The sequence below is a fragment of the Mus caroli genome, chromosome 11, assembly GCF_900094665.2.
Source record: "Mus caroli chromosome 11, CAROLI_EIJ_v1.1, whole genome shotgun sequence".
Taxonomy (NCBI): Eukaryota; Metazoa; Chordata; class Mammalia; order Rodentia; family Muridae; genus Mus; species Mus caroli.
Genome location: NC_034580.1, coordinates 65,692,798 through 65,704,030, shown reverse-complemented (window position 1 = coordinate 65,704,030; position 11,233 = coordinate 65,692,798). Strand labels below are relative to the sequence as shown.

The 11,233-nt window shown below is 43.5% G+C and overlaps 1 protein-coding gene across 2 annotated transcripts in view; it reads right to left on the bottom strand.

Annotated features, from left to right (window-relative positions):
• Positions 1–11,233, bottom strand: part of Rabep1 (rabaptin, RAB GTPase binding effector protein 1) — a 97,939-nt gene that overhangs the window by 2,779 nt on the left and 83,927 nt on the right. For both annotated transcript variants that reach the window (XM_021177943.2, XM_021177944.2), the window contains 4 exons: positions 6,331–6,520; positions 5,755–5,810; positions 3,386–3,484; positions 291–407 (listed from right to left, as the gene is read on the bottom strand). In XM_021177943.2, the coding sequence (XP_021033602.1) occupies positions 291–407; positions 3,386–3,484; positions 5,755–5,810; positions 6,331–6,520 (462 nt within the window). The remainder of the gene's footprint in view (positions 1–290; positions 408–3,385; positions 3,485–5,754; positions 5,811–6,330; positions 6,521–11,233) is intronic.

Sequence of the window (11,233 nt, the reverse complement as noted above, 5' to 3'; positions counted from 1 at the left end):
ATTCACCAGATACAGCTCTTCGAAGAAAAAAGAAAAAGTACTTTAAAATTTCACCAAATCAATCTATATTACAGACTGGTATCCCTCAGCCCCTCCAGTACCACTCAACCTGATGATACAGTTGAAGGTAGAAGGAAAAGGAGAAGGGGCCCAAGTCTGTAGAAGAGACCAAGTTTCTGGCTTAGTGATCATGCAAAGATCTGAGGTAGAGATAGAGGTGATCCAAGTCCTCCAGCTACATTGGTGCCCCCTCCCACAGAAGGGCCATGGTGGTTCCCCAAACACCTCACCTGAAGAGTCTGAGAAAGTTTTACAAAATCCCTCTGTACTTGTTCACTGACATCTAATTCTGTCTGCAACCTCTGAGCTTTGTTCTTCTCTTCAAACATGAGCTGTTCAACAGTAGCCTAAAAAATACAAGTTTTGAGTGAAGATTGATGATTCTCAAGAGCCACTACACTGCTCTGCTACCTTTCTTAGGAACTTTGATCACTCACTATATGGAAGTTCTAAGTTTTTTCTTTATTTTTTGTACTAAGGACTGAAGCCAGGACCATATCTTTGTGGTAGGCAAGCACTCTACACTACCAAGCATATCCCCAACTCTTCCTACTACTAGAGTGGAGACCTGAATGGTACCTCCATATTCATCTTTAACCTTATTTTTCTACTGATGTTGGTAGAAAGGTGCATGCTAGAACACACAAGTGGCAGCCACAGGACAAGTTGTAGGAGTCACCTCTCCTACCACATGTACCCTAGAGATTGAACTTGGCAGCAAGCATGTCTAGCTCACTGGTTCCCATCTTTGTTTTTTTTTTAGGCAGGGTCTCCCATAGCCCAAACAAGCCCTGAACTTAATCTATTGTAGCTAAGAATGACCTTGATTTTCTGATCCACCTGCTTCCCTTCTAGGATTACAGCTTGTGCCAACACACCCAGTCTTCTGCAGAGCTGGACATCAAACCCCAGAGATGTGCTAGGTGAATACTCTACTAGCTCAGCTTTATCCCCACTCCCATCATCTTTTATATCTATTGTGTGTGGAGAGGGAAGCACTCACAGGAGGTCATCAGGAGGACAACCATAGGGGGTTGGTTCTCTCCTTCCATTATGTGAGCCCCATAGATCAAGCTCCAGTAAGCAAGCTTGGCAGTAAGCACCCTTTACCTGCTGATCCATTCCCCCCACCCATTTGGGTGGGTTACTTGCTCTAAGTATGAAAGCCAAAATAAGAAATGTATTTAAAGTACTCTGTCCTTGAGCCCAAGATAACAGCTGTCACATCAACACAATGTTTAAATAGGAATTTCCTTTGACATTAATTAATACCCCAGTAATATGGGCCAAGCAGCCACAGCTATCTCCAGCCTTCCTACTGAAAATTATAGGAAGCTTTTTCTAAAAACAAGAATCTACTGAACACCACTAACTCAACTCATTAAGATCAGGTCTAGGCAATGTCCCCCATAATTGGCCACATGTTTTATTCTATCCAGACTCATCAAGATAATCTATAAGTCTGCTTCAATGCAATCTTATCATTTGATACAGGGATTGAATGGGGTAATGCTTTCAAAGCATCCCCTGTTCCTTCAATCCCCGGGGATCGAACCTAGGGCCTCATGCACACTATGCATGCAGTCTACCATTGAACTATATATCCCACCCCCCACCCCACCTTTTCAAATAAAATTTTGTTTTTACTTTTTATTTTGAGACAGGGTTCAACTAAGTGGCCAAAGCTGGTGTTAAGCTACCTGACAGTCTCTTCAAGACCTTTGAACTAGCACTCTTCCTGCCTTCGCCTCTATTACAGGAACGGCAGGCTGGCCTGCATCACCCAGCACAACTCAGAGCAGTATTTCCAACAGCATTGTCCAAGTGAGGCTCAATCCTATGCTACTGTGTATGTATAAGTGATTATTTGCATATGTGTGTGCACAATGTGTGTGCTGGAGTCACACACGCATGCTAGAAACTAATCCCCAGTCCAGCGCTGGCGACTGCTGAGCTAGCTCCATAGCTCCATAGCTCCATAGCTCCATAGCTCTATAGCTCCATAGCTCCATAGCTCCATAGCTCTATAGCTCCATAGCTCCATAGCTCCATAGCTCCATAGCTCCATAGCTCCATAGCTCTATAGCTCCATAGCTCCATAGCTCCATAGCTCCATAGCTCCANCCATAGCTCCATAGCTCCATAGCTCCATAGCTCTATAGCTCCATAGCTCCATAGCTCTATAGCTCCATAGCTCCATAGCTCTATAGCTCCATAGCTCCATAGCTCTATAGCTCCATAGCTCTATAGCTCTATAGCTCCATAGCTCCATAGCTCTATAGCTCTATAGCTCCATAGCTCTATAGCTCCATAGCTCTATAGCTCTATAGCTCTATAGCTCCATAGCTCCATAGCTCTATAGCTCTATAGCTCCATAGCTCTATAGCTCTATAGCTCCATAGCTCTATAGCTCCATAGCTCCATAGCTCTATAGCTCTATAGCTCTATAGCTCCATAGCTCCATAGCTCTATAGCTCTATAGCTCTATAGCTCCATAGCTCTATAGCTCTATAGCTCTATAGCTGTATAGCTCCATAGCTCCATAGCTCTATAGCTCTATAGCTCCATAGCTCTATAGCTCCATAGCTCTATAGCTCTATAGCTCTATAGCTCTATAGCTCCATAGCTCCATAGCTCCATAGCTCTATAGCTCCATAGCTCTATAGCTCCATAGCTCTATAGCTCTATAGCTCCATAGCTCTATAGCTCTATAGCTCCATAGCTCCATAGCTCCATAGCTCTGCGCTGAAATCGCTAATCAACTGCTAATTGAAACCATTGAAGCCTATGACCCAAGCCTGCAAAATTGGCAGAGGGAAGACTTAACCCAACTCTAGGTACATTAAATCCATTTTCTTTTTACAAGTTGTTAGTAAAACCAACGTTCAGAATATAAATAAACAGCAAAGTTTTGGGTTTTTTCTGAATAGATGTGCTGATTTCCTGCATTCCTTTTTTTTTTAATTTTTAAAAATATGGTATTTTGTATATACATCGGTCTGTGTACAATATACCTACAATGCCCATGGAGGCCAGAGGCACAGGATCTCCCTGTGACTAGAGTTAAAAATAAAAAGATGGTTGTAATACAACATGTTTGTGCGAGGAACTGAACCCAAGTCCTCCAAGAGTAACCAGTGATCCTAACCATTATCTCTAGCCCCCTTGTTTATTTGCTTGAGAAGCTCTCACTACATAGACCAGGCTGGCCTTGAACTCACAAACATTTATCTGCCTCTGCCTCACCAGTGCTGGGATTAACTAGGCGTATGCTGCCATGCCTCAGCCTCATTTTGTAAACTAAATGACCTATAAACATATTTACCTTAGCAGCAGTTTCTTTCTTTAACTGTTCCTCTAAATTAAGTTTTATTTCTTGGAGACTCTCAAGTTGTTGCGACTTCTCTCTTAATGTAGATTCCAACTGTGAAATCAAAAGGGAAAACTGAAACTCGTAGCAACAGTGAAGGCCACACAGCACTATCTAGAGGGATCTGTAACCCCGAGTGCCCTGCCCAAAGTCAAGCTTGCTCCTGGCCTGGCCTGGAATGTTCTTCTCAAGCTTCAGAACGCAGACGTTTCTCATCCTCCCAGACCTGGACGTTCCCTATATCTCAGGCACCTACCATAATCTAATTCTAAGGCCTGAAACTGAGAAGTCAGGACAAGCAGACATGGAAATAATTAATGCACATCAACATAAAGGCAGCAGCATTTAATTGAGGGAGAAAACTGGACAATCCTTTGTAGAAGAGAAGATGGCTGACTTGCTTTTACTACTGCGGCTGAACCCAGGGTCCTGGGCTAGCAAGCATTCACCCGGCCACTATCTCCACTCCCTACTCCTGTTAAAACACGGTTTTGCTTTTTGTTCAAGCTGGTTCTGAACTGGTTTTGAGCTCGATGGCCTAAGCAGGCCTTGAACCTGTGGTTCTCCTGTCTCTTCTCTTTGTAGCACCAGCATGGATTAACATTTTCTCAGGGGAAGGAAAGGGTGACAAGGTAAAGATCACCTGCAGCAGTTTGGGGCTGAGGAGCCTGAGGTGAGAGACCTCTGCACTAAGACCATAGACTTGTCCTCCTAGTTGAAGGTAAGTGCTGAAGACATCAAAAAGATTGAGACAGCCGGGCTTCAATACAGAAATGAACTGGAGCAGGCTCCACTTCTTAGGCTTCTTTAGGAAGCAAGTCAAGATATGAGAACAGGCCAATGAGAAGTGACATCTCAGAGCTGGGGGTGCAGCACAATGAGACAGTACAGTACTTGCCTAGCACACACATGAATTCAATTCTCAGAACCACCAAAACAAAGTAAAAACTGAAGTCTGAATGCAGACTGACAGTCCAGTGCTGGGTAGAGTATGGTGCATCTGAGCCTGGCATTTTCTTTTCAGTGCTAGGAAAGCACTCTTCCACTGAGCTACACCTCCAGGCCCGAGTGTGGGTCATCTTTGTAGTGTGATCTAAAGAGAGCTCTACAAAGTAGAGGGGAGACCCAGGCTGCCTATGGCAGAAAAGTGCCTGGGAGGTCAGGTGGAAAGCAGCACTCTTTCAAGAACCTTGGAAAACTAATGACTTCCTAGAGAAGTATAGTGCGAGGAGAAACTCTGTTTTGGTTTTCATTTGGAAAGGCAGTCTTCCTATGTGCTCAGGCTGGCCCCAGACTTGAATACTCAGCTCCTCAAGTGCTAGGATTACAGATGGGTCACCACACCCATCTCACTTCTTCCCTCTTAAAGGGAAAGAGCTGGGCAATTTTTTACACAGTGAAACGAAAGATCAATCAAGAGGTGTCAAAAGCCAGAGAACACTGAGAGGGGGCCAGTCAAAGCACTGCCAATGTTACACCATGGAGCGAGACAGACCATTTTATCTCAAAGACAAGACTGATAATAAAGCAGGAGAGCATGTGACTGTGGAACCTGGGACTCCAAGTGGCCTGTGTAATGACTGAGCAGTGAGGGTACTGAGATGACAGTGACTGAAAGCCATTGTGAAGAATGAAAGACAAATCTTAGGACAAATGAAAGACTGTTTAGGAGTACTGGAGCCCATGACAGCAACGGCATGAGATGCCACCAATTCTGGAAGCATTGGCTTCTTCAAATAACAGGCCTAATCCAGAACTGGGCAATAGCTGAGTGAGGGCAGCAAGAGGAGAGTATGAGCTGGAAGGCAACAGAGGAGCTCAGCAAGCCATAGAAGGAGCAGCCCGGGAGAGAAGGCAAAGCCGGGAAGCTGCCCCTCCAAGTTTAGGAGCGGGAGAGGCACTCAATGAGACAGAAGACACTTGAGTCACAGAATGAGAAGCATGGTAGCCCGTGTGAGGAGCAGGGCAGCACTGGAGGAAGGTCTTTTGGGTCAAGGACACTGAAGGCAGGAAGCAGCACAGGCTCAGCTCCCACACGGTTGAGGCTGATTAGGAAAGAGCATGCCCTGTGGGCAACAGTGGGTGCACACTCGGAGTGCAGCAGGCATGAACTGACTACGCCAGGCTGAGGCGCCCGTCCCCACACGGCCCAGCACACAGCAGGTTCTCCATACACAGTCTCTTTCACTGCCCCCTGTGTTCCCACTAGGAAGGCATTTCTAAAAGGAGGGATTAGGCCTCAGCTATCTTCATTTCTCTGTTCTAGCATAGGACTTAGGTAACCACTGAGTGTTAATAGAATTAATGTTAAACTTGTGACTCACCTGTCCCTTTTCGACCTTTATTCTTTCTAATTCAGCTTTTAGACTAGAAATGGAAGCTAGGACAAAAGGGAGAAATATTAGCAGTTATTTATTTTTTCCATAAAATTCCCCCGAAGAGTCAGAGATACACTAAGGGAAAAAGTGCTCTCTCTCAAACTATCCCAGAGAACTCGAGGAAAGGCCAAGTACACGTGCACACTGTGTTCCAACCTAAACTAAACCACATCTAGCTGTAGGACAGCAATGCTGATAGCAATAAAGTTCTGTAAAGAAATGCTGACTGTCTGGCCCTGCTACCCAAGGCCTCTGGCTCTGTTACCATCAAAGCTCACGGAAGAACAGAGGACTCAGGGCTTTCACAGTGACTGCACATCTGGGCACCGAGGACAGCTGTTTTCTACATCTATGATCATGCATTAGTCTCAAACAGTGTTATTTACTACTGCTTCCCTCTTGCTCGTCAGTTCCCTTTCTGAGACAGGTCTCCTGGAGTCCTGGCCTCTGATCCTCCTACTCCCTCCCTTCTGGGTGAGCAGGACACCAGCAGACTCCACCCCAGCCCCAAACAGCACTCACCTATTTCCTCCTTGCAGTTTTCTATTTCCAGCTGTAGTGTCTCTTCCAGGTTTTCTTTTAAACACTGTTCCGCTTGAATTTGCTCTTTTAGGAAAAGTATTTCCGCCTTCAGCTTCTCTTCCATGTGGTCTGCTGCTGTCCGCACGTGAACAATGTTCTCACGATATTTTAAAACCAGTTCCCGGAGCACCTGGATTCCGTAAACAAGAGGTTACTGGATTTGTGAAAGTGGGAGAAACTGAAGATTTATGCTTGAAATGATTCAGTTACTTAGACTGTAAATTTCAATGACCACAGTGTTCTGAAAGCACACGCCTTCGCACACCAACATTCAACATTCAAGATGGCCAAAAGGCTGTGTTGCGAGCTACATTTTCCTCCCAAAGCTGGTTTGTTTTTTTGTTTTGTTTTTTGAGTTTTTGGTTTTTTTTGGTTTTTGAGACAGGGTTTCTCTGTGTAGCCCTGGCTGTCCTCAAACTCAGAAATCCGCCTGCCTCTGCCTCCCAAGTGCTGGGATTAAAGACATGCACCACCACGCCTGGCTTCAAAGCTGTTTTATGAGCAAGAAAAATAAAATGTTATGTAATTTCCTCATGAAATCTACTAGGAAGAATATCTTCATGAAGATCAAAAAGATAAAAAACACAGGAACAAGTATAAACTCAAGATAAAATACATTTAACTTACCTATCCACAAATTCAAGTGCTCACTGAAAATCTCTTTAGGTAAAGCACTATGTCAAGTAAGTAATGACCACACACACACCCTAAAAAGAAAGCTTTTTTTTTTTTTCATTTTTGTTTTGTTGAGAAAGGCTGGCCTCAAACTCACAGAGGTCCACCTGCTCTGCCACCCAAGAGCTGGGATTACAGGCGCATGCCATCATATCTGGCATTTTCCTCCCAAATTTCAATCGTTTAGAAAACATAATCACAGCCTACAGAAAACCAACCCAAACTGGCATTCCCAAACAGCTAGCTTGCTTTTTTTTTTTTTTTTTTTTTTTTTTTTTTTTTTTTTTGGTTTCTTGAGGCAAGGTTAAAGGTATGCGCCACCTCTGCCCGGCCCAAACAGCTTTCTAGGTGAATACATTTACCTAGTGTTTTGGGATGGGGCTTACCTATGTTGCCCAGGCTGGCCTGGAACTCCCTACACATTCCATCTGGCTTCAAATTCATGACCCTCTTAGCGCAGTCTCTAGAGTGTTGGGAGTGCAGGCAAGCACCACCATGCTCATCTTAGATAGCTTTTAAATCTAGGAATAAAAATTCTCCAGAGAACAGAACAAAGAACTATTTCCAGCCAAAAAGGAAAGTTTTATCAGAGGTGAAGGTGGTGGTGAAGTTATTTAAAGATCATGGCAAAGACACAAGTTTCCCAAACCTTCTGTGTCAACAATTACCAATAAAGAAAGGGGCAAGAGCTTTCCTAACAAACAGGTCAGGTCTGGGCTAGACCACAGCAGTCGGCATAATAAACAACTGTGTCTTTAAAAGTAAAACAACAACAAAAACCACTACTAGTAATGCTAATATGTACACAGAGGTACATTAGGTAGGATTGTAAGAAACTTACTTATAAAAAGATAAATTTATGTTATATTTGATTTTTTCATTTGAGACAAGAGTCTCACTGTGTAGGGCAGGCTGGCCTAGAGCTTCCTAGGTAGAACTGGCTGGCCTCAAACATATAGCAATCCTCCTGCCTCAGCTGCCCCAGGTGTTGGGATTACAGACCAAACCACTATAGCCAGCTCATATCTAATCTTTAAATTATTTGAAGCAGTAACAGTTTTCATTCACTATTTTATTTCCGCACACGTGAGTGAGTGACAGGCCCTGGCATACGGCGAGGATGGTCTCCTTCCAGGAAAGGAGTCCTAGGGACTAACTCTGTCGGCAGACTCTGCAGCAGGCACCCTTTACCTATAAAACATCCCACCACCCCTGATTTTCTTTCTAAAAAATAAAGGAAAGGGGCCTCACAAATAAAATTCCCTTATTTTGTTTTGAAAATTGGTCTAAGAAATCTCGTTTCTATTTAGGCAAAATTGAGTTTGAGGGTCATAAACCTAAAAAGGCATTTTCTTTTAGTATTTAAAGGTTAGAATTACATACATACAGTACATTGTGACATTTTGGATAGAGTTGAGAGAGTAATTTCCCTACCCAAGTGGAGCACAAGTGGCAAAACCAGTCCCACCCTTACACTCAGAAGCAGGTGAGTGTGACATAACTCTAAATGCTACCTACGAAAGCAGGCAGCACAACAATCACCCTGGGGAACCTAAGCATGTGGCTTATCTAGCTACATCTGCTCCTACGACAACACCTACTACTTGATTTTGGCAATGGAGTCCAATACCAAAAACACAAACAACAGAAAAAGATGGATGAAAGAGAGAGAGAGAAAGGAAGGAAGGAAGGAAGGAAGGAAGGAAGGTAGATGGATGAGCTAGACTTCATCAAAAATTTTTTTAAAGTGCCTCAAAAAAACTCACTTAAAAAAAAAAATATGGCCGGGCATGGTGGTGCACGCCTTTAATCCCAGCACTCGGGAGGCAGAGGCAGGTGGATTTCTGAGTTCGAGGCCAGCCTGGTCTACAGAGTAAGTTCCAGGACAGCCAGGGCTACACAGAGAAACCCTGTCTTGAAAAAGAAAAAAAAAANAAAAAAAAAAAAAAAAAGAAGAACTATTACATGTCAGTAAGCAAACAATCAATCCAATTTTAAAATGAGCAAAGGGTCTGGGAATATCTCCAAGCCAGATATAGAAATTACACATAAGTCATGAAAAGATGCTTAATGCTCTCAGTCATTAGGGGAATGCAAATTGAAACCACAATGTCACTCCATGCCCATTGGGATGATGATGATCCACAAAAGTGAAATAACCCAAGACGGCAAGGATGCGGAGACTTAGCCAGACGCCCTGCTACTAGGGGGAGAAAAATGGGTGTGGTTTAGAAAAGTTTTATTTATGTTTTTGGAGACAAGAATCTCACTCTGTGACCCTGGCTGGTCTCAAACTCACAGAAATCCATCTCTTCTGCCTCAGCCTCCAGTGTTCTAGGGGAACAAAACAAAGCAGTTTAATTGTTCTTCTAGTGTAAACTGGTGAAACAGAATCCTCCATTCAGCTGGGGGGATGAGAAGGCTAACACTCAACAGGTCATGCTCCAAAACAAAGAGGAAAGGCATTCCTGGTGGCTCACAACCATCTGTAATGGGATCTGATGCCCTCTTCTGGTGTGTCTGAAGACAGTGGCAGTACTCATATAAATAAAACAATAAATAAATAAAGGGGGACAGGACAGTGAGAAAGCCAAAGCAGAGACAAGAAACAGTCCACAGCCCCAAGTCAGGCATTTTAAGAGGGAAGGGCGACTTACAAAGGCAAACCTACCATAGCAACAGCAGTCATCTCAATAGAAACCACAAAGGCCAGGAGAGCATGGCTGACATATTTCACATAACTTCCAACCAAGATAACAAATCCAGCAAACTCACCTTTTAAAATCAAAAGACTTTATAAGAAAAAAAAGGGGGGGGGGCGTGGTAGTGCACCCTTTATCTTAACTATTGTTTTTTTTTTTNTTTTTTTTTTTTGACAAATCAGATTTCAAGCCAAAAGTAGCTAAAAGAGGACTGGAGAGACGCTCAGAGTTGGACTAAGAATATGCACAGCTCTTGTAAAGGCCCGGAGCTTAGCTCCCAGCGCCCACATCTTGAACGCCTGTAACTCTAGTTCCAGTCAACCCAATGCCCTCTCCTGGCTTCCTCAGAAGCCACAAACACGGCAGGCACACAAAATTAGAATCTTTAAAAATCAATTAATGAAGAGCCAGATGTAGTGGGTACATGCCTTTAATCCCAGCACTTGGGAGGCAGAAGCAGATGGGATCTCTGTGGGTTATAGCCCAGCCTGGTCTACACTGTAAGTTCCAGGACAGCCAGGGCTACATAGTGAAACCCTATCTTGGAAAACAAACAAACAAACAAAAAAAGTTAAAAAGGAAAAAAAACCCCAAAATAAAGGCCAGGATGAGACAGTCAGTCATTGCAGAACTCTACCAGACCCACAAGAAAAATATCAATGCTCCTCCACAAACTATACAACAGAGAGGAAGGAACTTCCAACATGGTCTATAAAATCAGTATTACCCTGATACTAAAACCAGATAAAGAAAGGCAAGAAGGAGGGAGGGAAAGAAGAAAGGAGGAAGGAACTACAGATCAATTATTCTGATACACAAATGTAAAAATCCTCAATAAAATACAAAGGGCTAGAGAGATGGCTCAGTGGTTAAGAGTACCTGCTGCTCTTATAAACGACCAGGCTTTGATTCCTAGTACCTGTGTGGTGGTTCACAACCCTAATAACTCCAGTCCAGGGATTCTGACTCCCTCTTCTGACCTCTGAAGACACCAAACATGTATGTGGTACACATACATACACCCAGGTGAAATACTCATATACACTAAATAATAAAAATAAATAAGAGAGTTCCTTTTAGGGGCTGGAGAGGTGGATCTGCAGTAAGAGCAATGGCTGTTCTTCTAGAGGACACAGGTTTGATTCCCAGCACCCACAAGGTGGTTTAAAACTGTCTATAGTTCTAGTCTTGGGGGGCTCTAACACCTTTTTGAAGCCTCCATGGTACAAAAACATACAAGCAAAACACACACACACACAACACACACATAAATAAAATTAAACAAAACTGGAAAAGATTATTCAACAACATATGCAAATCAATTAGATATAATATAGCACATAAAGAGAACTAAAAACTGTCTCAATAAGCCGGGCGTGGTGGCGCACGCCTTTAATCCCAGCACTCGGGAGGCAGAGGCAGGCGGATTTCTGAGTTCGAGGCCAGCCTGGTCTACAAAGTGAGTT